The following is a 27,932-nucleotide window of genomic DNA, read 5'->3' on the forward strand; positions in this document are numbered from 1 at the left end:
TCTCTCTCTCTCTCATCAGATCTAATCCCAACACACCCATCTCAACCTCTGCTATCCTTCTCCGATCTCCCTCGTTGCCGATCTCCCTTACCGCCATTGCCGATCTCCCTCTATTGTCCTCACCGCTGATCTCCCTCATTGCCGTTGCCATTTCGCTGTCCTCCTCCGCAGTGCCTTTGCCGATCTCTTCGCCGCCGCGTTGGTTCTTTCTCTGGTTCATCTCATCTCTTCGAAGCCCCTGTGGTTCATCTCTTCGTCGCCGTCGTTGTGCCTTTTCTAATGTCTGGTTCATCTTTGGTTTTTTCTCTAGTCAGATCTGTATTTTTTTTTCATAGATCTAAGGATATGACTGAAGGTGAATGTATGCATAGTGTTAGATAATCTCTGTTTTTTCTCTATTTTTCTCCATTTTCTTCTTGTTGTTTAATGTTTGTGTTGTATATTTGTTTTTTCCTCTGCCTCAAAAAAAAAAAAAAGTCAGAGATTTTTCAGGGTCAGGGAAATCCGATCCCCGTTGGGAGGCGGGGGCGGGGAAGGGTAATGGGTTCCCCGTCGGGGATCGGGGACGAAGAGTATTTTACATTCAGGAATCGGGGACGGGGAGTGTAATCCCCGGCCCCAGCCCGCCCTGTTGCCATTCCTACTCTTTCACATGTAAAGGGTAATCCATATCTTATCTTCTTTCCTTTCATTTTTTTTTTTAATTTTTTGGATATTAATTCATATATATATATATATATATAGATCTGTGTGGTAGACAAATGCATTGTAAGGCAAAACTTAAAAACCATCAGTAACAAAGCGACAACATAAGGGCAAGTCCTATTTATTTGTCGCTTGAGTTTAGAACGTTACAAGAATCTTAATTAAACTCTTATCAAACACTTTACAAGGTTGCATTTGACGACAATGTCAAAATTTAGAAGCTTACTAAAGGAATATTCAATCCCAGATGATTGTGTATATTTTGATTTTCTCTTGCTTTTGTGTTCTTATCTTTTCAACCAATAGGGTGTTTAGTGTAGATTAAATAAGTTGTTTATAGTTTATTTTGACTTAAGAGTTTGTGTCAAATTATGTAGTGCAACTTCCACTTACACTTTATTAGGCGAAAATATTTTTAAAAAATTGAAAAAAATTTGATTATTTAAAAATTGGAGAGGTACTACAAGAAAAGTGGGCTTAAAAGATGGAACTTTTTATGACGGCACATTTGCCGTCACAACACAAAAAAAATGTAACCTATTGAGACGGCACAACTTGCTGTTGCAAAAAATGTGACCTTTTGTGACGGCATAACTTGCTGTCGCAAAAAAAAAATGGCGAAAAATATGACTTTTTTGCGACAGCACAATTTGCCGTCGTGAAAAATAGAATATTTGCGACGGCAGAAATTGTTGTCGCAAAAAAAAAAAGAATATTTGCGATTGTAATAGGTACCGTTGTAAAAAAAAAAGTAACAATATATATATATGTATATGTATATTGTGGCTTTGAGACGGCTTCATATATATATAGTCACAAAATGGTTTAAATAAATGCAACGGTATTTTTTTGTCACAAAAAAAAAAAAAAAAACGACGTCGTCTCACTCTTTTGATATAACATTTCTCTCTTCACCCATTTTTTCATCTTCATGTCTCTCTGTCTCTGTCTCTCTTCTCTTTCTCTTTCTCACTCATCACTCTTCTCTGTCTGTCTGTCTCTCTCTTTCTCTCTATGTCTCTGTCTTTGTTTCTCTTCTCTTTCTCTCTCCCACTCATCATTGTTTTCTGTCTGTCTGTCTCTCTCTCTCTTTCTCTCCGTGTCTCTGTCTCTCTTCTCTTTCTCTCTCTCACTCATCATTCTTTTCTATCTGTATGTCTGTCTCTCTTTTTCTCTCTGTGTTTCTGTCTCTATCTCTCTCTCACTCATCATTTTTCTCTGTTTTTCTGTCTCTCTTTCTCTCCGTGTCTCTCGTCCATCTATCTTCTCTTTTCCTCTCTCTCTTTTTCTCTCTTTCTCTCTCTCTTGTTTATCTCTTTTTGCTCTCTTTGTCTCTCTCTCTCTCTCACTCATCACTCTTCTCTGTCTGTCTGTCTATCTTTTTTTCTCTTTGTGTCTCTCACTTATCTCTCTTCTCTATATCTTTCTCATCTCTCTATCTCTTTCATTTCTCTTCTCTCTCTGTCTGTCTCTCTCTTTTTCTATGTCTCTCTCTCATTTATATTTTTTCACTCTCTTTCTCTCTCTTTGTCTATCTCTCGCTTATCTTTTGTTTCTCTCTTTTTTTGTCTCTCTCTATCTCTTTCTCTCTTACTCATCACTATTCTGTCTTTCTTTCTCTCTCTCTCTCTTTTTCTCTTTCTGTCTACCTGTTTGTTTGTCTGTCACTCTCTTTCTCTCCCCCACTGTGTTCACCCTGCTCACTTTTTTCCTTATCTCTTCCCTATTTACCGAGCTCCCTCTCGATTTATCGATCCACTACAAGAAAATGCACTTTTAGCGATCACTTTGTCTCTCTCTCGTTTATCACTCTGTCTCTCTCTCTTTCTCTTTCTCTTTCTCTCTCTCTCTCCCTCCCTCTCTCTCTTTCTTCTCTATCTGTCTCTCATTCATCTCTCTCTCTCACTACCCATCTACTCTACCATCTTCACCACTATTGTAAATGTCACTCCACTATCACCACTGTTACCACTCCACCTCTATGACTACCATTACTACCACCATCGCCACCATTCCACTACCACTACTACCATTATCTCTCCTCTACCATCGCCACTCCATCATCTCTACCACTACCATAACTTCACCACTAATCTCTTTCGCCATCACCATCACCTCTTATCCCCCGTCTTCACCACTACTGCCGCTCCCTTTGAAACTTGATTCAAATTTATTTTTTAAAGACTAAAAATTAGTTTCATGAAAAATTTTAAAAAATCAAAACTATCATACTTGTCAATTTTATTTAATTTTTTGAAGGATATGATCAGCTTGTTTGGTTTAGATTTTCAGTATTTATGTTTTCACTATTTTTTTTAATATTCTAAGCATTTTTTTTTAATTTTTAAATACATCACACATAAATATACTTTAAAAATATAATATTTGTGAAAAAAAAATATTTATAAAATTCACTAAATACTATAAATATATATATATATATATGAAAATTTAGTACATTTTTCGTATTGTTGTGCATTTATTGATTTTTAATTTTTTTTGACAAATATTTTACTTTTTAAATACATCTAAGCAAAGTGCATCTAAAAATATAAAAAATAAAAATTACTTAAAATTTAAAATTTCACTGAAAAAAAAATATACAAAAAATAAAAAACTCAATTTTTAAAAAATTAAATCAAAAAAATCGAAATCAAATAAATTTTAAAAATTCAAAAATACATTTTTTAAAAGAAATCAACAAAACATGATCTCAATTTTTTACCTCCCTCCCAAATTTCGCAATGTTCGAATTTCCCACAAAACCCTATCTCTGATTTCGTTTTCCCTCTCTTTCTTTTCATGCTCAAACAGTAAATTCACCAAAAAAAAGCCCTAATTTCCAAACCCCCTTAACGCTAACACGCAGTGTACTCTCCGCTCAACTCTTTCCTTATCCACACACACTCACACACAGAAATGGCTTCCGTGAATGCTATCTCCACCGCCTCGATCCTCACTTCTCCCAAACAGGTAATACTATCATCACAACTCTTTGTCTGCTGTCGATGTATGTATGTATGTGTGGAGATATATTTTCTGAGTACCAACACGTGGCAAGGTGACGCCAACGTGTCAACCGAGGTGCTACGTGTCTTGGTCGTGACGCCGAGGTGATCTCAGCAAGGCCGAGGTTATCTTCGAAGATATCAGAATCCGAGATAAGCGGATAAAGGACAAGAGTCCTAGAATGAAGAAGGAACTCAACCTGGATGAGGGACAAGAGTCCTAGAATGAGAGAAGACTTCAGTTTGTATTAAGATAAGACTCTTAGAGAGTTTATCCTAATCTTACTGGGAGTCCAAGATTAGCAGTAATCCTGAGTCCATAGAAGTTAGGCTTCCATTGGGACTAGGTTTATGTGGGCTATAAAAGAGAGGCACCCCATGGGTCTAAGGTATGCTTTTGATACTCAAGCTTGTGAGTTTAGTACTTGATTTATCTTTGAGAGATATACTAACTTGATCATCGGAGTGCCCCCGGGTGGTTGAACCACCGCCGGAGACTTCTCTTTCTGTTGCAGGTTAACTAGAGGCCATCTATTCTGCCAGTGCTTTTCCAGCTGATTACTAGGCGGGCAGTGTGGTCAGAAAATCACCCACACAATTTGGCGTCGTCTGTGGGAAAGAAAGAAGAATAGATGGCCAATTACAGACAAAAGGATCAGATTAGAAACAATGCTCCTACTGGGAGTCGGAAACCTATCGATCTCGACGTTGCAGGGGACGACCGCAACACAAAAATTCGTGACCAGATTCACGGAGTGAAAGACGCCGGCCAGGAAGGTGACGCACCAAAGATAACAGATCGAAGCGGATACTACAACGAAGATGACCTCTAGGTATGGAAGGATAGATACCTGCGGAGAAACAAAAACCCTTCCAGAAGGGATGCAAAGACAGGGGGCATGAGCGCTCTCAAGGAGATAACATTCAAGTATAGAAGAACTCATCCTGAGTGAGCAGATCCTGGATTCTAGATCCTAGATCCCGGATCCGAGAAGACATGATCTCAGCCTAGACAAGTAGGCCTGAGAAGATGAGAGCTCAACCTAAGTGAGCAGATCCCGGATTCCAGATCCCGGATCCTAGAAGACATGATCTCGGCCTAGATGAGTAGGTCCGAGGAGAGAAGAGCTCAACCTGAGTGAGTAGATCCAGGATTCCAGAAGATAAGATCTCGGCACCTGAGTCCGAGAAGAGAAGAGCACAATGAGTAGATCCCAAATCCCAGAAGATAAAAAGGAAACACACAAGATCAGACTAAAGTTGGCCAGAATTGAGAAGTATGCTAGGGCCGAGGAGGACATGCCGGGAACAAAGGCGTCGGAACAAGAAAAGAGAAACGGCTCGCCGATGCGAGGCTGAAAACCAAACTCAGGTTGGAGCCAAATAAGATCAATAGAGAAACCAAGGCTGAAAACCTCGGCTTGAATTCAACCTTGGCGACAAGGTCGAAGCTACATGTGTGATGAGAACTCAAGTGGATTTTAAGTTCACACTGGGGGGGCAGAGAGAAGAAGAATGCGTTTACCACTTGTTGAAATTTGTAGCAATTTACAAGTTGAAGTTAAACCGAAGTAATGCTTAACGCTTGTTGAAATTTGTAGCAATTTACAAGTTGAAGTTAAGCCAAGATAATTGTTTATCTTCACTTGTTGAAATTTGTAGCAATTTACAAGTTGAAGCTAAACCAAAGTAATGCTTAACGTTTGTTGAAATTTGTAGCAATTTACAAGTTGAAGTTAAGCCGAGATAATTGTTTATCTTCACTTGTTGAAATTTGTAGCAATTTACAAGTTGAAGTTAAACCGAAGTAATGCTTAACGCTTGTTGAAATTTGTAGCAATTTACAAGTTGAAGTTAAGCCGAGATAATTGTTTATCTTCACTTGTTGAAATTTGTAGCAATTTACAAGTTGAAGTTAAACCGAAGTAATGCTTAACGCTTGTTGAAATTTGTAGCAATTTACAAGTTGAAGTTAAGCCGAAATCATTGTTTACCTTCACTTGTTGAAATTTGTAGCAATTTACAAGTTGAAGTTAAGCCGAGATCATTGTTTACTTTTCCTTGTTGAAATTTGTAGCAATTTACAAATTGAAGTTAAGCCGAGATCATTGTTTACTTTTCCTTGTTGAAATTTGTAGCAATTTACAAGTTGAAATTAAGTCGAGATCATTGTTTACCTTCACTTGTTGAAATTTGTAGCAATTTACAAGTTGAACAAGAAAATAATGACCCCGACACGATGCTAGCAACAAAAAGCGGATATGACAAAAATAGTGCCAGGCATTCAAACAATTCAAAACTTGAAGACAGACGAAAATAGAAGGCAACAGATGGCAAGTAAACAGATTCAGAAGAGTTATGAAAGATTGAGCTTAATAGTAAGTAAAGAGTTTATGAACCTACAAAGTAAAATGAACGCCGATATGAAAATCGCCGGAGTCAAATAAATGACTGGAAATCAGGAACTCACCAGAGAGTGTGAGTGGAGCAGTTGTAAAGCTCTTGGAGTTTACGAATTAATGGAACCAGAACCTCGGCTAGGAGGTGCGATTTCAAGTAGCCTGGAAGGCATGAATCTTGATACTTGACACAAGTGGACAGTAAGGTCCAAGGAACTTTGAGGTCGGCGAGTATGATCTCGGACATAGGGGCACAGATGAATGAACAGTGTAGGTTCCATCACCTCAGGATGCCGAGGTAATAGAACCTAGGGGGCAGTTGTGGGGACATAATTTTTGAATGACAACACGTGACTGAGGTGACACCGAAGTGTCAGTCGAGGTGTCACGTGTCTTGGTCATGACACCAAGATGATCTCGGCTAGGCCGAGGTTATCTCTAAAAATATCAGAATCCGAGATAAGCGGATAAAAGACAAGAGTCCTAGAATGAAAAGGGAACTCAAGCTGGATATGGACAGGAGTCCTAGATTAGGAGGAGACTTCAGTTTGGGTAAAGATAAGACTCTTAGAGAGTTTATCCTAATCCCACTGGGAGTCCCAGATTAGCAGTAATCCTAAGTCCATTAGGGCCAGGCTCCTATTGGGACTAGGATTGTATTGGCTATAAAGGAGAGGCACCCCCATGGGTCTAAGGTATGCTTTTGATACTCAAGCTTGTGAGTTTAGTACTTGATTTATCTTTGAGAGATATACTGACTTGATCATCGGAGTACCCCCGGGTGGTTGAACCAACAAGAAACGAAGACAAGAATCTGGAAATACAACAAGAAAAACAAGAAGAGAAAAAACAGAGTCAAGAAGATGACAAAATTGAAAGAATAAAACACAGGCACTAAGTAAGTATGTGAAGAACAAGAAAGTAATGAACCAGACATGATGCTAGCAACAGAAAGTGGATATGACAAGAACAGTTCCAGGCATTTTAGCAATAAGAAATCAAAAACTTGAAGACAGACGAGAACAGAAGGCCACAGATGGAAAATAAACAGATTCAAAGTAAATCAGAAGAGTTATGAAAGATTGAGCTTAATAAAAAAGTGAGAATTTATGAACCTACCAAATGAACGCCGATATAAAGATCGCCAGAGTCAAATAGGTGATTGGAAATCAGGAAACCCACCGGAGAGTGTGAACGGAGCAGTTGCAGAAAGCTTGAAAAGAGATCAATGAAGGATTAGGGATATTTTTTTGAAAAGAGAAAAGTTTTAGCACAGAAAGTATATGAATGAATGCAAAATGAGAAGACAAAGGGAACGAGAGAAAGCTTTGTTGAAAACTCAAAAAAGGCGACAAAGGAATTGTACCTTGGGTGATATACCTGTCAGGCAGTGTATGCAGAAACGACGCAAACCTGATAAGCGCATACAAGCAAGTAAAGGATGAACGTATGAACAAAACGGTTGAGGAGCATATGCATGGTAGCTCATACGCAGTTGCAAAGTTTCTAGAGTTTACGAATTGATGGAACCATAAACCTCGGCTAGAAGATGCGATCTCAAGTAGCCTGGAAGGCATGAATCTTGATACTTGACAGAAGTGGACAGTAAAGTCCAGGGAACTTTGAGGTCGGCAAGTTTGATCTCAAACAGAGGGGCACAGATGAACGAACAGTGTAGGTTTCATCACCTCAGAATGCCGAGGTAATAGAACCTAGGGGGCAGTTGTGGGGATATATTTTCTGAGTACCAACACGTGGCAAGGTGACGCCGATGTGTCAGCCGAGGTGCTACTTGTCTTGGTCGTGACGCCAAGGTGATCTCGGCAAGGCCGAGGTTATCTCCGAAGATATCGGAATCCGAGATAAGCGGATAAAGGACAAGAGTCCTAGAATGAAGAAGGAACTCAACCTGGATGAGGGACAAGAGTCCTAGAATGAGAGAAGACTTCAGTTTGTATTAAGATAAGACTCTTAAAGAGTTTATCCTAATCTTACTGGGAGTCCAAGATTAGTAGTAATCCTGAGTCCATAGAAGTTAGGCTTCTATTGGGACTAGGTTTATGTTGGCTATAAAAGAGAGGCACTCCCATGGGTCTAAGGTATGCTTTTGATACTCAAGCTTGTGAGTTTAGTACTTGATTTATCTTTGAGAGATATATTAACTTGATCGTCGGAGTGCCCCGGGTGGTTGAACCACCGCCGGAGACTTCTCTTTCTGTTGCAGGTTAATTAGAGGCCATCTATTCTGCCAGTGCTTTTTCAGCTAATTACTAGGTGAGCAGTGTGGTCAGAAAATCACCCACACAGTATGTATGTATGTATGTGTGTATTGGTTAATTGTGTTGTGTGGATTCAGGGGAATTTGAAGAGTAGGAGAGTGAATCAACTACTGCAAGGTCAGAAGATGAATTACAATGGGGCGTCCTCGAGTCGGCGGTTCATGGTGAGAGCTGCTGCGAAGGAGATCGCGTTTGACCAGAGTTCGAGGTCTGCTCTTCAGGCAGGCATCGATAAGCTTGCTGATGCTGTTGGCCTCACTCTTGGTCCTAGAGGTATAATCGCTCTCTCTCTCTCTCTCTCTCTCTCTCACACACACACACACACACTTCTTCTTCTTCTGCTTCCATTTCTTTGTAGAGTTAGATGTTTGTTATTTTACAATTGTGTTTGTTGATTTGTATAAAAAAAAGAGTGATTGCATTAATGTTAAAGCTTAAAGTTCGTTTGGATTGGGGAAAATAAAAGAAATGCATTTCTTTTTATTCATATCACCTGTTTTGATTAATAAAGAGATAGAGATGTGGTGAAATGGAAGGAAATGGAGAGTCTTACTATTAAAATTCCCATTTTGAATCTCTCTAAAAGTGAAGAGATTGAGAGAAAAATGTTACTAACAGATTACTATTTTTTTTCTATTTCATGATACTAAAACTGTCCCTTTAGATGTAGAAGAAATAAAAATAAAATTGACTCTTTGGTAATATTAAATGAGAGTTTTTCTATTCTGAATGGAATTGTAGATGGCTGGTCAGATCAAGATCTATTGACTAAATTGTGGAATATAGATTGAATGTTGGATTAAAAAACATATAACAGTGAATCAGTATGAGAAGCTGTCTCCATTCTAGGATTGATTCGTTGGAAACTCTGTGAAGCCCTCCTTCCTAGGGAGAGGAAGACAGAAAGAGAAAAAAGGTCCAGTTTAGTTCTCATTCATTGGTGGGGGGATTTGTTCTACACCGCTTCTTGAGAATCTTGTGACATTACCAAATAACTTGTTGTACAGTGATGTTTCATGTATTATTGATGAAATGTGAATTCATTACATCAGAAATTTGCCCATAAATGAGTATTGCACCCTAAGGGAAACAGATTATAAGTTGATTGATTTCAATCTTGTGTATAGAAATTATCTTCTTAATTTTTTACTTAACCCGACATCATTTTGTCCTTCACAGATATCTCAAGCCTTTGAGGAATATTCTATGTGAAATGCAGGTGGCCAGTCTAGCTGCATTTTGGATGATCAGGTTTGTGTGTTTTATATAATCTGGATGTTTCTCTGCTAAAAATATAATTAGCATATAGCACAGATCAGTATTTCAAAATCAAACTATTTCTTTTTCTTACCGATTTTGATAATTTCTTTTTCGGTGGTTGTATTGTAGAAGTGGCTGCTGTCTGTTTTTTTTTTTGGTTAATGGCTGCTGCCTGCTAAACATAATGGAAATGTATCTTATCTGTCTTAGTTTTCTTAATTCCCCTTGAGGATCTTGAGATCAGCAAGTAAGTTTCATTTGAAGAGGTTTAACGATTAAAGGCTGTTTTTTCCAACTTGCTTGGAACTCTATAAACATTGCTGAGCAAGACATCCTTAAACATTGCTTGGGTTTGCATATATAACAAATAAAATAGAAAGCCATACAAAGCAAGGAACCCACTATTACCGCCTTACTCCAACCATCATCCTCCTGCCACCACTACATTGACACAGCCATATTTGAGAATTTTTTTAACTTTTGCATATAGAATATTAAATTGTTTAACATGTTTTGGGTCATTTTGTTATATCCTCTTTAATTTGTAAGAATCTAAGGTGAGGTCAGGATTGCTCACAAATCCAAAAGAGGGTAAACCCAAAACCCTTATCCTATCTCTTCAAAATCCTCTCATAGAATTTTCATTTCACTTTTCTTTCTCTAAAAGCTCTTCTTGGTTTCAATCTCTCCTTTCATTTATTCTCTTATCATCCTCTTCTCTGCTTATACTTCTCTCTTTCTCTCACCAATTTCATAAACCATTGTCGTCGTCATCGTTATCATTGGATTTACTGAATTTATCTGTAATCTTACTATTATTAATTACCATTATTAATTAGTGATTATATCTGAAATGGGTTTTTGAATTTGCCTCCAAAGAATCCTCATTCATAGCAAAAAGAAGTAAAAAAAAAAAAAAGAAAAAAGAAAAAAAAAAGAGAGAAATGGCTCCAAAGTCAAGTAGAGCAAAGGGCAACAAAGCTAAGGCAGAGAAAAAGAAGAAAGAAGAGAAAGGTTAGACACCCACTTCCATCTATATTGTATATCAATTAATTTCTTTTCTTTTTCTCGATTTGAACACATTAATTTTTTTTAATTAATGAGTTATTATTTTTGTTTTTGTTTTTTCTTTCCATTTTGCAGTTCTTGATATTATAGTCATCACACCTTATGACACACAAGTGGTTCTCAAGGTATTGTTTGTTTATTTTTCCCCCCATAAAAGCGCATATATATTTTATTGAAAAAAAAAAGCATTTTTTTTAATATATTATTGTTTAAATTTGTTAACTACTTGATTAATAATGTAATTCTATGGAAATGAAGGGTATCTCAACTGATAAAATACTTGACGTAAGGAGGCTGCTAGCAGTCAATGTAGACACATGCCACCTCACCAACTATTCTCTATGCCATGAGGTAAGTCTTGATATACATACATATATTTATGAATGTTTACTTACAAATTTTAATTAATTATTACATTTTTGTTTTTGTCTTTTGGGAACAGGTTAAAGGACATAGATTGAATGATAGGTTGGAGGTTGTTTCTCTAAAGCCCTGTTTGCTGAGGATGGTTGAAGGTAGAGGATGGTTGAAGGTAGGTTATGCTCATAGTCCAATATCTACACCAATGTTGTCAAATCGGGATTCGAATCGTGAATCGAAATGGCCATGTACCGAATCGCGAATCGAATCGAATCGTGAATTGTAAAGATTCACTTACGTTTTCTAAATTACATAAAAAAAACATATTTATACACTTAAATATTATAAATATGAAATATTTAGATTTAAAGTAATAAAAATGTTACTTTACATGATGATCACGTGGTCTAAATAGGTAAGACGCCTTTATGGCAAGAGATGTGGGTTCGAGCCCCACCGTGATCTATGATCCTATATTATATTTATGTATTTATGATATAATTTATGTAAATTCACATCACAACATATATGTATGGCAATTCACATTCATCATGAATAAGGTTCACAACTTAACAAGTTCTAAACTTTTCAAAACTCTAATCTATACTTGTAAAGTAACTTGTGTCAAAAAGAGACCATACAAAACAAAAATTAGATTAGACAAAGTTAAAAATTCCAAAAAGTCTTCATTTCTTCATTTCAATCTTCATTATCTCCAAGGTCAATATCATCTTCATCATCATCTACCATAGTCACTTCATCAAACTCTTCTTCCTCTTCCTCTTCCTCTTCCCTACCTTCAATCAATTCAACTTCATCATCATCTTCAAATACTTTTCTTTTTCCTCTATCGATGGCATTTAAATTTCTTGGTCCTACATTAATAAAATTAAATAAGGTTATGAATGAGCAAGTAAATGTGAAAAATATAGAAACTAAATCTTTGAAATTAACTTATTTAAAAATTAAAATATAGAATTATACCTCTTTTTCTCTTTTTGCTAGTTGTTCCTTCATCATCTTCGAAACACTCTTGGATGTCCATCCATGAATGATCTTCGGGTAGACATGGATCTTCTTTCTCGGTAATCCATTCATCATCGGATTCCATATCCGATAAATAAATAGGATCATAGGTCTCACCCCTTTCTTGTCTCTTAATTTGCCTCAACTCAAGTTGAATGTTATACTTCACAAAAACCAAAGCATTCAACCGTTGTTGATCCAATCGGTTTCTTTTCTTCGAGTGCACATGATCAAAAGTGCTCCAATTTCTCTCACACCCGGTGGCACTACAAGTAAGACTTAGCACTCTAATAGCTTGCTTTTGAAGCTCTTTGCACTCTTCTTCGTAACTTTTCCACCATAGAGCTGTAATTAAATGATAAAGAGATGTTAGAGAATAATGCATGCCATTGCCAACATAATTGTTGTGAAATTGTGAATATATAATTTCATAATAAAAAATTTTACCGGGTTGTTTCTTGTCCCTTGTCAAGATGACCATGCTCATACCAAACATACCCTCGGCCTTCTTGAACTTTTCTAATTGCTCATCAACCTTCACTCTATCCTCTATATCCGGATACATCCTCTCAATGGTTTTAAATAAACCAATTTTCACCTCCGTATCCGCATTGAAGTTTTCTTGATAATGAAACCTAGAAAGAAAGATAAATTCATAAATAAATTCCATTACACATTTTGTATATAAGTCACACAACACAACACAAATAATTTGACAAAAATAGAAAAAAACTTACATCGGATTAAGGTAATATGCCGCCGCATGCAAAGGCCTATGGAGTTGTAAATCCCATCTAGTATTAATAATTTCCCAAATGCGCTTATATCTACCTCTCACATGGTTCAAGTTTGAAGCAATTTCTTCCTTCGCTCTATCCATAGCTTCATAAATAAATCCCATTGTCGGCTTTGCATCACCACCCACAAGCCTCAAAATTTTCACCAAAGGGAGCACACACTTCAAGCAATACTTGATTGCTTTCCAAAATCTAGCATCTTCCAAGATTGTTCCTTATGCCTTTTTTGCATTAACAGATGTAGAATAGCTACTTCTAGCCCACTCTTCCGATGCAAACATAGCTCTAAGTTAGAGCTTTCTATCTTGGAAACTTTTTAAAGTAAGGAAGGTTGTGGCAAATCTAGTAACCGCGGGTCTTGTCAACTCCCTATTCTTTGTAAATTTTCTGAACAAATCAAGCACCCAAGCATGCCTATAAATGCACACAACGATTTCCTTGGCTTTAATTATTGTATCTTTGAAAACCATCAACTCACCTATGTCACTCAACATTAAGTCAAGGCAATGTGCCGCACATGGAGACCAAAACAATTTAGTCCTCTTCTCTTCCAATAATCTACCGGCACCCACATACGCAGATGCACTATCGGTTACCACTTGAACCACATTTTCTTCACCAATTTCATTCACAATGTCATCAAGCATCTCAAACAATTTCATAGAATTTTTAATTACACCGGAGGTGTCTATTGATTTAATAAACACCGTTCCACTTGGACTATTAACAAGGAAATTAGTAAGAGAGCGAGACTTTCCATTGGTCCATTCATCGGACATTATAGTGCAACCCGTCTTCTTCCATTCTTTTCTATACACTTCTAAACTTGCATTCACATTATCAACCTTTTTTTTCAAAAAAAGATACTCTCACTTCATGATAACTTGGTGGTTTCAATCCCACACCATACTCACCAACCGACTTCAACATCTTCTTAAACAAGGGGCTTTTCACTAAATTAAAAGCCAATGCATGCCCATAAATGACTCTACAAATATCTCTAATCACGGGCTCCCTTTGCTTTATCATTTGATTCAAAGTTTGTTGTTTTGCCCTCCCCTTTGTGACATACGCATCCATAGTTCCCCCTTTACTTTTCCCCTCAATATTTTTTTTCTTCAAAACAATCAACATCTATAATGTTGTCTTGTTTTTTTCCACTTAAGAGTTGTAAAAACATATTCATAACATCTTCAGAAACTTGACTACAAGCACCAACATTATCATGAGTTCCGGCTAAATGATTTTTCATTCGAATCACTCCACCCCAATAATCTTTTCCACAATAATTACATCTCAAATACATTCTATTATCATCTTTGATACGGGTACAATGGTCCCATGTTGGATCTTGTTTTCCACTTTTTTTTTTTGCTTTTCATATTTTTTTTATCCATTGAAAAAAACAAAATATTTTTTTAATGTCCCACCCACACAGTAGATTCTTCAATGCTTCTACAGTCCACACAATAGACAATAATAAAGTAATGGATAATGGACAATAAAGTAATGGAAAAAGAGTCTAAAGTAATATAGTATTTTATATTCCCTATTTGAAGTTTGTCTGGTGGTGTACTACCTCAAACAAAATTGTAGGTGCAAGAAGAGACGACCAGACAACAGCAAGGGACCACGAAGCTCTGCGTCGAGGGCCACGAAGACTATACGAAGGACCACGAAGCAGATTCCAGCAACAAGGGACCACCAAACACTGCGAAGAGGGACCACGAAGCTTTGCGTCGAACAGAGAGGTGAGTCTTTTTAGGGCTTTGTCTGTTGGAAGTAAAAAGGGATCATGGGTTACCTTGGGTGGACTGTCGTTTGGTCTTAGAAGACCAGGCGACCCATCTTGTGCCAAGAAAAAGCAAAAAAATTGGCCCAAAAATTGATTTTTTTCCATTCGGGTCCGAGAAACTGGGGCGACCCGCGACAGTAACGAATCGTGCGATTCAGCAATTCTTCGATTCGTATCGTGAATCGATCGATTTAGATGCGATTCTGCACCATTTTCGATTCCATGTACCTGTTCGAATTGATTTCTATGTGTATCGAACCGAATCGTACGATTCGAATCGCGAATCGTACGATTCTAACAACAGAGATCTACACCAATATCTATAACTAATGGTTTGTGGGTCTGGTGCCATTAATAGTTGTTGGCTTTATGAATCACTATTTATAGGTAGACTTTTATGGAATAAGATTTTCTATAATATTCTTTTTGCAATAGTTTTACAAAAGGTCAAAATTATTTTGTAAAATTATTGCAAGAATGATTATGTTTTGAACTTAAACCATTTATTTAAATCACAATTGATAGTGTTTTGGGCTTAAACCACTCACTTAAACTAGTATTGCAAGATTATTGTAGAGAATCCAACTGTCTTTGATGATCCAGTGATAGCATACATTTTGTATAGTAAACTTTAATGAGAACCACTAAAAACTTAGAAAAAATAAAATTTAGAATATTACTCAAAATTTAAAATTAATGGTTGAGATTCACTCAAGATTTAGCCCCGCAATGTAAAGTTTAAACACACATCATAGATAAAAACTTGTGGGAGAAGACAGGACTCCAATCGGGTTTCCGGTTTGGGAGTTAGAGCCGGATTTCACTATAGGCAAACTAGTTTCATAAGAAACTTGAATTCGAGGTGTTGACGCTCCAAAATCACCAAACGGTGTCGGCTTGGCACGAAACTTGGCACACACGACCGCCTAGGAACGAGAGACTTGTGGGAGAAGACGGGACTCCAATCGGGTTCCCGGTTTGGGAGTTAGAGCCGGATTTCTATCTAGCCAAAATTATTTACTTAATTATCTTTGTAATTATATAGTAGTTAATTTTTAATATTTTTTTGTAATTAAAATATTAACACATAATTATATTATCATTAATTATTTTTATTTTTTGTTTTCAGATATTTCCCGAGTAGCAGTTTGCTTCTTGTGGAATACAGGCGTGTGAAGATTGCGATTTACTTTTGTTTTTGTTACCCACAGAAGAATCATGAGGGAAACTTTTGTTTTTGATTTACGTTATTTTGAATTGTGAACAATATTATGTAGTGGGATAATTTTGCTAATGTATTGTAATGAATGAATGAATGCAAGAATATTTTTATTATGGATGAATTGTTATTTTTATACTGGAATTTTTATATTATAATGTAATTATTGGTTTCTTTTTCAATTATTTTTCATTTAATACAAGTAATTTTCATATTTTTAATAATTTTATTGTAGTTTTTTTTTTTTTTTTTTGAGACGGCACTACATTGTCTTCGCAAATGATATTGGCAGAGTTGAGACAAAAGTCTTTTGCGACGGTACTCTTTGCCATCACAAATAATCTTTTAGCGGCGGCATATTGTGCTGTCTCAAATATTGTTTTAGCGACGGCAGGTATCCTGTCGCAATAAAAATTCTTTAGCGACGGTATTTTTGCCGTCGTAAATAACACCTTTAGCGACGACAATATAGTGCTGTCTCAAAAAACCTTAGATTTTTTCATATTAATGGCGACGGCAAAATTCCGTCATAAAAAGGCAACTGTGCCGTCGCAAAAAAAAGGAGACGGCAACGTACCATCGCTAAAATCTTTTTGCAACCCCCTTTATTGCGACCCTCCACTTGTCGTCGCTAAAAGTTGTCTGCTGTCACAAAAAAACTTTTGAGACGACATTTTGCCGTCGCAAAAAGTCAAATTTTTTGTAGTGAGGGGTGCTTTGATTTTTACCTTTTTTTTTTATTATCAACTTTTAATTTGTAATAACTTACACCAAACAGACCCAATAATTTCTAGGTTAAATAAATAAATATATATTTTTATTAAACGTATCTTCTAAAAAACATTTTTTTTTTTTTTAGAGAGGATAAGCAATTACACAGAGGGAGACGCCTCAGACATCACCAACGCCATTAAAGAAGGAGGAACCTCCTCCATCCAAATACGTGGCGTCTCAAAATCAAAGGCTAACCTACTTAAACAATGAGCCACCGAATTGCCATCCCGACAAACATGCGAAACCGATGAAGAAGGAAACCGCAAGAGGAGCGCTTGAGCCACCCCCACAAAATGACCATAGCAAGAGAGGTTATCCGCCTTACCTTGAATTGCAGCCACCACATTTTGAGAGTCACCTTCCAGATGAATATGGCCCAATCCCAAATCACAAGCCAATTGAAGGGCTTTTATCGCTCCCATAGCTTCCACACAATCAACGTCCTCCATATACTGTAGCCGCTCAACCATAGACGCAATGACTTCCCCATGACAGTCCCGAATAATAATGCCAACCCCAGCACTGGCATGGGCCTTCCGAACAGAGCCATCAAAATTCAATTTGAAGACACCCTCGCGTGGCGCAACCCACCTTCGCATCTGAACCTGGGCCGGAGGAAGATGGCCACGGTCTTGAGCTTGAGCATATTCGGAAACATAATTTACCGCGAAAGAAACAACTTCCTCCACCGTCCTTGAATTTTTGCCAAACAGAATGGAGTTTCTATTATTCCAAAGGCACCAACACATAGCCACAAATAATTGCATGGATTCTGGACCAATTGTGGCCATGAGTTGATATACCCACTCAAAGCAATTGTGAACAGGATTGGATTTGATAAGCAAATTAAGTGAGCTCGATCGCCACACTTTCATGGCAAAGTCACAATTGTGAAAACAATGGCCTACCGTTTCAGTCTCCACTCCACACCAAGGACATAAGTCCATATTGACGATATGACGTTGCCTCAGATTGGCCCTTACCGCTAACAACCCAAGGCACATTTTCCATCCAAATATCTTTAGTTTGGTCGGTAAATTAAGCTGCCAAAAACCTCGCCAGAACTGCTTATGCGACTGCCCATTAGTGGAGGTATCACCGTGGCCATCCACAGAGGCCAGATCCATAGACAAGTGGTATGCCGATCGTACTGAAAATTCACCATTTCGGGAAAAATGCCAGACCAATTGATCCGAGGGTAACGTGGGACAAAGAGGAATACATCGGATAGCCTCCACATCCATGCCCAAGAAATTTTGCGTAAGCATCTCATCATACCATGCTCCCTTCTCAGGATCAATTAAATCACTAACCCGCGCATCATCCGGAAGATTCGAAGGTGGCAAAATTATTTTAAAGGAGTGAGGCCTTGGAACCCATTTATCGTACCTAACCGAGATGCTTTCACCATTTCCAACTCGCCATCGAAGCCCAGCATTTAATAATGTTCGAGATCCGACAATACTCCTCCAGGTGAATGATGGGTTACTCCCGACCAAAGCATCGAGAAATGAAGTTTGTGGGAAATACCTAGCCTTAAGGACCCGCGCAACCAAAGATTGAGGCCGTTGCAGTAGTCGCCAACACTGTTTGGCCAGCAAAGCTGAATTGAAATGTTGAAGGCACCGAAATCCCATACCACCACATAATTTAGATTTACACAATTGTTTCCAGCTAGTCCAATGAATTTTACGGGTTTCCTCTCTTTGTCCCCACCAAAAGTTACTCACCATAGACTCAATTTCATGGCACACTCCATCTGGGAGGCGGAAGCAGGACATAAGATAAGTGGGTATGGCTTGAGCAACAGACTTAATGAGGACCTCTCTACCCGCCACCGATAACGATTTTTCCTTCCAACCATTTAACCGAGACCATACTCGCTCCTTAACAAACCCCAAAACGGCGCGCTTAGAATGCCCCACACAATATGGTAATCCCAAATACTTCTCATACGGCTCCAATGCCCCCACCCCTAGAATAGATGTCACCACTCGCTGAGTAACCAAGTCCGTATTTTTACTAAAGCAAACAGCCGATTTTTGAAGATTAATTTTTTGCCCCGATGCTTGTTCATACGTTTTGAGAATATCTCTCAGGACACCCGCCTCACCTTCCTTAGCAGCCGCAAATAGAAGACTGTCATCGGCAAAAAATAAATGTGACAAGCGCGGACTACCACGGCAAATTGAAATTCCGGACAACCTGTTAGCTGCCATAGCATGGCCGAGAAGTGCCGACAATCCTTCCGCACAAATAGTAAACAGATAAGGGGAAAGCGGGTCCCCTTGGCGGAGGCCCCTTGTTGGGTAAAACATGCTAGAAGGCTTTCCATTAATAAGCACTGAAAAAGAAACAGTGGACACACAATTCATAAGAAGTTGCACAAACCTTTGCGGAAAACCTAAGAGGAGCATCATCTGATTAATAAATGGCCATTCCACTCGGTCATAGGCTTTGCTCATATCAAGTTTTAAGGCCAGACAGCCATCCTTTCCGGCCCTCTTATGCTTAAGAAAATGGAACACTTCAAATGCCACCAACGCGTTATCAGTAATGAGGCGGCCAGGAATAAACGCACTTTGAGTGTCGGAAATTACAGAAGGCAACACCTCTTTAAGGCGATTGGCCAACATTTTTGCAATTATTTTATAAACAACATTACACAAACTAATTGGCCGAAATTCTGTCATGAGCTTTGGGTGCTTAATTTTAGGAATCAACACAATGAAAGTATGATTAATATGTGAAATCTCATCAACCCCATTCAATACCCCAAGCACCGCAGAAGTCACACTAGGACCCACCACTGGCCAAAATTTTTGAAAAAATAAAGCAGGCTTACCATCGGGCCCGGGAGCCTTTGTTGGATGCATTTGGAATAGCGCATGGTGGAGCTCAACTTCACAAAATGGTCTACTCAAATGAGATGCACTGTGAGCGGGAACTCTAGCCTGAATCAACTGCAGAACTGGCCCCATGTTCAGTTCCTCACCTGCCGAAAATAATTCCTGAAAATATTTCACAAAACTGTCCTCCACCACTCGTTGATCCTCCTGCCAAAAGCCATTATGATCCACAATGCCAGCAATTTTCTTCTTCTTATGACGTTGAGTGGCCTTGGAATGAAAAAACGAAGTATTACGGTCCCCATCCTTAAGCCAATTAGCTCGAGCACGTTGTCCCCAAAAAATAGATTCCCGATCCAAAATCTCATCAATATCACAACGTAGCCTACCCATTTCTGCAGCGGCGTTCGGAAAAATGAACTGTTGCGTAAGTAGCCGCTGTAATTGATCGGTTTTCTCCTTTAACTGTCGCTTTACACACCCAAAAACATTGCGATCCCATAGTCGCAGCGAAGAACTTACTCTTGTAATATTAGATACCAAATGTCGAACATCCGCATTAGAAGAATTCATCCAATTATCAGCAACTATTTGCTCACAACTTGCATGTCGTAACCACATAGCTTCGAACCGATACATGCGATGGCCACTAGCAGGAGATTGACGTTGATCTTTAGCCCCACAAATGTCAACACAAATCGGTAGGTGATCCGAGGATGTACACGCTATAGGATAAACCTTTGCATGTGGAAACAAGAGTTGCCAAGCATCATTAGCAAACCCACGGTCCAATCGCTCCCGAACCAACGCTTGGCCACCGCGGTTATTAGACCAAGTGAAAATTGGCCCCACAAATCCCAGATCAGCCAAGTGTGCATCTGCGATCACATTCCGAAAATGTTCCATTTGGGATGGACTACGCCCCATGGCACCACACTTCTCACGGCTAAACAGAATTTCATTGAAATCCCCCGCACAAAGCCAAGGCATTTGGAAGCATGTTGATAGTTTACGCAATAATTCCCAAGATGTTTTTCGTTGAGCCGTTTCCGGGTGTCCGTAAAATCCCGTAAATCGCCAAGATTGTTCCCCCAAACCAGCGTCTACAAAAACATCAATATGACCAACCGAATAACTCTTCACACTAACTTGGATACCTTCTTTCCAAATCAAAGCAAGTCCGCCTGCAAGTCCAACTCGGTTAACATAAAAACCACCACAAAAACCCAGTTTTTGCCGAATCCCATCCATGTGCTTCGAATCGAGCTTGGTTTCCATGAGAAAAACCAGCCCAGGAACTTCCCTCTTCAGTAGAAACTGAAGAGATCGAACTGACCGTGGGTTCCCAAGCCCGCGGCAGTTCCAACATACCACATTCATTGGGATCGGCGGGGCTGAATATCAGCCTCCACCGTTGGAATATTGTTATGTGGGTTGCTGTCAACACCCCCATGCACACACAAGCGTTTCCCATTCTTCACAACCAAGGTTTCATCATTCAGATTCCCATCCTGAACTCCTACCTCCTCAATCACTCTCTTAGACCCCGTAACAGGGGGGTGGGCCTTAATGGAATCCATATGCTGACGTGCCACCCGTTTCCATTTCTTTTTGTGCATCACCGAGTCACTTAGTGAGCTATCCTCCACCTCCATCTGAAGAATAGGATCCATGGAAGGCAGCTGGGCCCCCACACCGGACACAATTACCGTGGGCTTGGCCCCATCTAGGCCCAATCTGGATGTCTGAGATTGATGCCCCAGCCCTGCATTTTCAATAACTTCCCGCCCATGCAAATATTCAAATCCACTAGATGTGGGTGGGGATATGTTACTTCCCGAGATTGTAGCCTCATATACCGCGGTTCCTTGACCAGCGCCCTCAATCACGGGGGTCAGAGATTGTCCACTGATTTCTTTCCTATCCCGACGCCTGTCGGCTTCCACCGGAGCACGGGTTGGCGAAGCACGCAGAGGTGCCCCCTCCTCCTGATTCATCTGTGCATGATTCGTCCGCATCGGTATCCCCTGCCCACCAGGATGCGTCCCCCCTACTCCTTTGTCAATCGAACCAGCGCGACGAGACCCCTTACTTTTGATATTATCCATCCTCAACCATGCCCCATATTGCAAACTATCAACCCGAGTGCCATCGGCAAAGGATAGTTTATCATCACACTCCCGGTCGCTGTGGCCGAGCCTTCCGCAAAAATAGCAAAAGATCGGGAGACGCTCATATTTGAAGTCCACCCAGATTGGGTCGGCAGAGGACAAAGCCAATTTCATCCCCCGTCGTAGGGGCTTTCGAACATCAATGGCCACCCGAATTCGCATTGTTCGGCCCCATGCAATGCCACCATCTTCATAATCCATATCAATAAATTGGCCAACAGCGTTGCCAACTATTTGTCCAACCTGTTTATTCATCAGAACTAGCGGAAGATTGCAAACATGCACCCAGAATTGCACCCCTGTTAATTGAATGTCAGATGGTTGAACGTTGGGATCCATCTCGCCCAACATTAGAAGATGCTTGTCGAATGTCCAAGGGCCGTTCGATAAGACTCTCCGTTTATCCACAACATGACCAAACACGAACACAAACAGGTTGTCCCCAATGACCCGAACTTGCATTCCTTTAGTGGGTTGCCACACCGAGAGCAGGGTATTCTTCATGGCTTCGACATTAAACGGCCTACGAGTGAGTAACTTGCCAACAAGACACATATCCGATTTGCCCATCATCAAGCTTGTAGAATCCCCTCCAATCCTTACAACTGCGTCCTCCTCCGAAGTGAGAGATAGCGTACGAGTAAGGTCGACAAGGGAATCCGCCATCGTGTCAGTACCACCTCCGCCACCTTCTATCAGAAGAAAAAACTTGCACACAGCAAGAAGAACCTCCCCTACAGAGAGAGAGAGGACAAAACCTCCACTCTAGAGAGAGAGAGACAAATAACACCTTAGTATTTCAAATTATAGATACTTATCTTCTAAAAAACATTAGATTTATTAAAATATATGTACTGAAATGTATTTATTTAATCAAATTGTCATTTCTTTTAATTACAAGAACTATAACAAGCCCAAAAAAAGTGAAAAATACACCAATGGATAGAAAGAAAGAAGAAAAGTGGGGGGTTGGAGAAAACTATTACCATTCTACTCTTAAAAATGCTAAGTTAATCTACTCCTAGATAAACTTTTTACGAGTATTGTTGATGATTGTTGAGTTGTCCTTTTTTCATTTTTGAAGTCCTCCTTTTATACTTACTTAGCCACCTCATGTTATAGCTATCAATCCATGATCTTCCTTGATCTTTACTTCACTTAACCATATCTCATATCTTCATAGGAACTACTTGCAGATTTTGTGCTTTGACTTAATATTGATCTCCCCGATTTTACCATATGGTTTCTAATTGATTTCAACAAATATCTTTATTGGCTTTATTTAATATTTTCAAGTCATATTATCATCTCTTACGTGCCACGATATTAGTATACTTGTCACGTCATGTCAGCATACCTATTGATAGAAATAATAAAAACAAATGTGGTTAATGTTATTCTTTAAAAATAATCTATAATTTCAATCGACATACCATAATTCAATTTGGCCATAATTAATAGGTCACAATCGACAAAAAAATAAAATGTGGTGCTAACAACTGTATATTAGTTTATTATTTTACTTGGATCACAATATCTCTCTATTTCTTTACACATATCTTTTCATAATAAACAAAAAAAAAATAATAACTTATCAAACATACTCAAAAAAATCCAAAATTTGATCCAAATGAATTAAGTACTCTAATTATCGAGATTTTCTCATTAAATATAAGTTTTGTTTCCTTTATTAGTATTACATTACAAATTGTTTTTTAACATGAGTTTTTTTATCTTTAGCATAATTACATGATCTTTTTCGATTTGTAGAATATCTTTAAGTCTTAAATATAGTACAAATTGGATTTATATAGAAAAACCTTTAATTTCAATTCTCAAATAAAACAAAAAAATGAAAACTTTAATACATTACATTACATTACATCAATTTATTTATTTATCTATTTTATTTTATTTTTGTATAAATTTTTTATCTTTTGCATAACTACATGATCTTTTTAGATTTGTAGAATATCCTTAAGACTTAAATATAATACAAGTCGGATTTTATATAGAAAAACCTTTAATTTCAATTCTCAAATAAAAAAAATGAAAACTTTAATACATTTGTACTAATATTTTTTACCCCCCCCAAAAAAAATTGTAAATATATAAAATTCTACACAATCATCTTACTATTATTGCTATCAAATAATACATTAATTATTTTCAAAACATGTAGCCAAACAATTAGTAATCAATTGATCTCCAATTTGGTTGTGCAATTAATTTCTTTTTATTATTTATAAATCGTTCTTGAATACTATTGGTAAAAACAAATATAATTTCACAAGTAAATAGCCTTATGAATATATATGATATTCCTATTTGTATCTACTAATTGTTTTAGTAAAATCATGAATTCTTTGAAATACTAAAACTGATTGCACACATATGAACAATGTAGTTATGAAATTGATTCAAGGAAATTAATACGATTCTATATTGAAATCTCCAATCAAACAACCACAATTATAATACCAAATTATTATACTAAAACTAGCATCCAAATATATATATATATATATATGAGAGGGTAATTTTTGGGAAAGAATTGGGCCGAGCTGTGAGTTGGGCCCTGCGGCCCAAAGTGTGAAGGAATCGGTAAGAAGCCGTAATGTTACTTCGGCCCAGGAGAAGTGAAGTTATTCCGGACCAGGAAAGGTGTGGTTACTCCGGTTCAAGAATGTGTAAAGCAACTCCGGTCCGGTGGCAGTTTGAGGTGAGTCCGGCCTTGCATTTAGTCCGGTCGGGACATATTATGGTTAGGTCGGTCAGAACTTGCTACTTGGAAGCTTGATCTAAACACACTATGGTTGAACAGGGGAAAGCCGAGATAGGGAGTTGGAGGAGAAGACCGAGCTAAGGACAGTTCGGCCTTCTCTGTGGCTCTGCGTAGCCAAGCTTATTTCGGTCGTATAGTAGTTCGGCAAAAGTGAAAACCATCCCACTTGGTTTAAGCAGTGGGGGAGGGTGTAAAAGGATAAGCATTATCCTTAGGAGTATGAATCCTAGGAGGACTCTGCATGGAGAAATAAAAGTCCTACTAGGATTATGCCACTCGAAACCTATAAAAGCTTACAAGCACCACCTTGGAGGAGGTAATTGAACACAATTTTTCTGAGAACTTAGAGCTTTGTCTATTTGTCAAGATTTCTGACTTAGGCATCGAAGAGGTTTCCGGCACACACCCGCCGGCTAGCTCACGTTTGTGTTTTCAGGTGACAAAGCGACGTCGTACGGAGGAGCGTGGACTCGGTCAACAGGATTATATGAGGAGAATTATTTCCTCCCCGTACAATTGGCGCTGTCTGTGGGAACATACAGACAAGAACAAAAACCTCTTGACTAAGCTTCTCCTTTTTTTTCAATCAATGGCACACATTGAAGAACTACCGCAGTCCGCCGTTGATGGGCTAACTCCAGACGGGGGCGCAAGGCGAGAAGGATTACCCTCTGTCCCTCCTATGGCAGATCTGAAGCCCCAACAACATAACTCCAGGAGGAGTGGCAGGGGAAGGCGGAATAATAGCCCTCGTCACTCTCAAAGTCCTGACAGGCAAAGGAGGAGGATTGATCCTCAAGCCCTGGAAGATCGCGTGAAGGAGCAAGATGAACTAATTCGGAAGATGGCGGCGGACATGGAGGCTTTGAAACGCCAGATGAAAACTAAAGATGTGGCGATAGGAGAGGGGCGCAAGCACAAGACGCCCCCTCGCCACTCAGAGAATCATAGTAGGAATACTACACCCTCCCAAGGAAGGAGCAGAAGCCTCAGGACAGGCGACACTCATTCCTTATCTTCCAGGACTCGTCACTCCAGGTCTGAGAAGATGAGATCCGAAAGATCATACACTGAAGGAAGCACGTATTGGCCTTCACATTCACACCAAACCTTTTCTAGACAAACAGAGCTGCCCAGGTCATCCGACTTACGAACCGTGCTCGAAGAAAAAGCACGATGCAAGGAGGATGCCAGGGCAAGGGACCCACACCGAGTCTCGGCCTTACAACGGTTGGCTCCTCGGACGCATGGAAGCGTCGAGGTTGGAATGCCAATACCGCGACCGGCCTACGAACCAACGGACAAAGCATTGGCAAGACTACAGACTTCGCCGTTTGTTCCAGCAATCGAAAACGCACCCCTACCATCAGGCTTCCTTCAGCCGAAATTCAATACATATGAAGGGAAGACGGACCCGTATTCACACCTGAGCCACTTTCGCCAAGTCATGGCTGTGTACAGGCGAAACGAGGCCTTAATGTGCATACTCTTCCCGTCAAGTCTTGGCGACCTAGGCTTGACTTGGTTCGAAAAGCTCCCAGAGGGCAGCATAGCCTCCTGGGCCCAATTGGCAGAAGCGTTCGTAACGAGGTTTCGAACAAATACTAATACACCGGTGGAGATAGACCAGTTACTCTCCATCGACATGGGTGAAAAAGAGACCCTCAGATCTTACAACAGTCGCTACTGGGAGACATTCAACCAGATTGGAGACTGCCCCACCAATCTAGCCATTGCGCAATATAAAAGAGGCCTACCAGTAGGGAACAGACTAAGGGATTCGATTACCATGACGCCACCCCTCACCATGGAGGCCCTGATGGAAAGAGTGCATCAGCATATCAGGGTAGAAGAGGATGGCGCACGTGCAAAAGCAAAATCTAGTACAACCGCAGTACCAGAAAAGAAGACCTCAGCAAAGGTCAATACAGTAGATCGGCAGAATAGAAACGGGCGTGGCAGACGAGATAACGGAGAAGACCCAGACAAAAGATGGTTGAGAATCCGCACTGCCATAACAACGGTGTTCAAAAAGCCAATATATCGGATTCTGAGCGAAATAAAAGATGAGCCTTTCGTCAAGTGGCCAGCCAAGCTAGGGGAAGCTCAGAAAGATTACGACGACAGATCACGTTGCACCTTCCACAAAGAAAAGGGGCACCGAACTGAGAATTGCACACCGTTAAGACAACACTTGGAAGAGTTGGTGGCAGCAGGCCACTTGGACAAATATATTGAAGGAGGGACGCAACCAGCCCTCCAAGATCATAATAACCATCCCAATGGGATGCCGATCGACGCCCCACCACAAGGCATCATCAATGTAATACATTGAGTCTTTGAACCTGAGCGTGTATGCGAGCTCAGAGGATCAATCAAGAAGGCTGAGCACTTTAGGGAAGTATTAAGTGCCCAACCTGCCATCAAGAAGGGGAAAACAGAGGCAACAAACGTCATGTCTTTTTCGGATAAGGACCTGGATCGAATATACTGTCCTCACAATGATGCTCTGGTTGTCACTCTCCGAGTCAAAGATTTTGACGTCAAGCGGATTCTGATTGACCAGGGTAGTTCATGTGAGATCATGTACTACGACACATTTAAACAACTGAAGCTGCAACACAAAGACTTGGCGCCTGCAGTTTCTCTCCTGATTGGATTCAACTCCATGCCAGAGTGGCCTGTCGGCAAAATAATTCTTTCAGTCAGAGCAGGGAGTGTAACAAAACAAGTGGAGTTCTGGGTATTGAAGGTCCCCTCCACATACAACATCATCTTGGGCAGAACATGGCTGCATGCCATGCGTTCGGTAGCGTCATCATACCATCAGGTAATGCGGTTCCCCAATGACACCGGCATAATTGAAGAAGTCTATGGCGATCAGATCATGTCAAAACAATGCTTCGCCACAGCGAACGGAAGCCGAGCTGCCAAAGGATACGTTCATTCGGTGGAAGAACCAGAGAGTAATGAACAATTCGCGGACGTCGGCAAAGAGGCTGATCAGAAAGCGGTGGAGGACTTGGTGGAGGTAAAAATAGATGAGAAGAACCTAGATAAGTTCTTCTTGCTTGGCTCATCGTTGTCCAGCACTAAGAGATTAGAGGTCTTGGAATTCTTTACCTCTAATATCGAAGTGTTTTCCTGGACACCCTACGACATGCCAGGTATTGACCCAAACTTCATCAGTCACCAACTCAATGTCCACCCATCCGCCAGACCAGTCATCCAACGCACACGCAGATCAGCACTCCACCACGCCGAAATAGTGGCAGAAGAGGTAGGCAACCTGCTGGAGGCAGGAGCAATAAGAGAAGTGCACTACCCAAGATGGATCTCCAACACAGTTGTAGTGCCAAAAAAGAATGGTAAATGGCGTGTCTGCGTCGACTACAAAACAGTCAACAAGGCGTGCCCAAAAGATAGCTTTCCTCTAC

The 27,932-nt window shown here is 39.6% G+C and overlaps 2 protein-coding genes across 4 annotated transcripts; one reads left to right on the plus strand and one right to left on the minus strand.

Moving 5' to 3' along the window:
* Positions 1-1,745: 1,745 nt before the first annotated feature.
* LOC114319968 (protein REDUCED CHLOROPLAST COVERAGE 2) lies at positions 1,746-16,069 on the plus strand. 3 transcript variants are annotated; one of them, XM_082875065.1, is made up of 9 exons: positions 1,746-3,678; positions 8,469-8,664; positions 9,571-9,642; positions 10,531-10,665; positions 10,795-10,844; positions 10,978-11,070; positions 11,162-11,251; positions 14,499-14,653; positions 15,827-16,069. In XM_082875065.1, exons 4-9 carry the CDS (start codon positions 10,596-10,598, stop codon positions 15,936-15,938), a joined length of 570 nt encoding a protein of 189 aa, XP_082731191.1. In that variant the 5' UTR covers positions 1,746-3,678; positions 8,469-8,664; positions 9,571-9,642; positions 10,531-10,595; the 3' UTR covers positions 15,939-16,069. The 3 variants fall into 3 exon arrangements, with proteins under 3 accessions (XP_082731191.1, XP_082731193.1, XP_082731192.1); XM_082875066.1 differs by lacking the exon at positions 1,746-3,678 and adding an exon at positions 3,685-8,386; XM_082875067.1 differs by lacking the exons at positions 9,571-9,642; positions 10,531-10,665; positions 10,795-10,844 and having other exon boundaries at positions 3,316-3,678; positions 15,827-16,056.
* Positions 11,605-14,505, minus strand: LOC114283369 (uncharacterized). Its single transcript, XM_082875064.1, has 4 exons — positions 12,843-14,505; positions 12,553-12,740; positions 12,064-12,450; positions 11,605-11,954 (listed from the first exon to the last, which is right to left on the minus strand). Exons 1-4 carry the CDS (start codon positions 13,004-13,006, stop codon positions 11,779-11,781), a joined length of 915 nt encoding a protein of 304 aa, XP_082731190.1. The 5' UTR covers positions 13,007-14,505; the 3' UTR covers positions 11,605-11,778.
* Positions 16,070-27,932: the final 11,863 nt, after the last annotated feature.

Source organism: Camellia sinensis, chromosome 6 (assembly GCF_055761805.1).
Source record: "Camellia sinensis isolate YWXY chromosome 6, ASM5576180v1, whole genome shotgun sequence".
Lineage (NCBI taxonomy): Eukaryota > Viridiplantae > Streptophyta > Magnoliopsida > Ericales > Theaceae > Camellia > Camellia sinensis.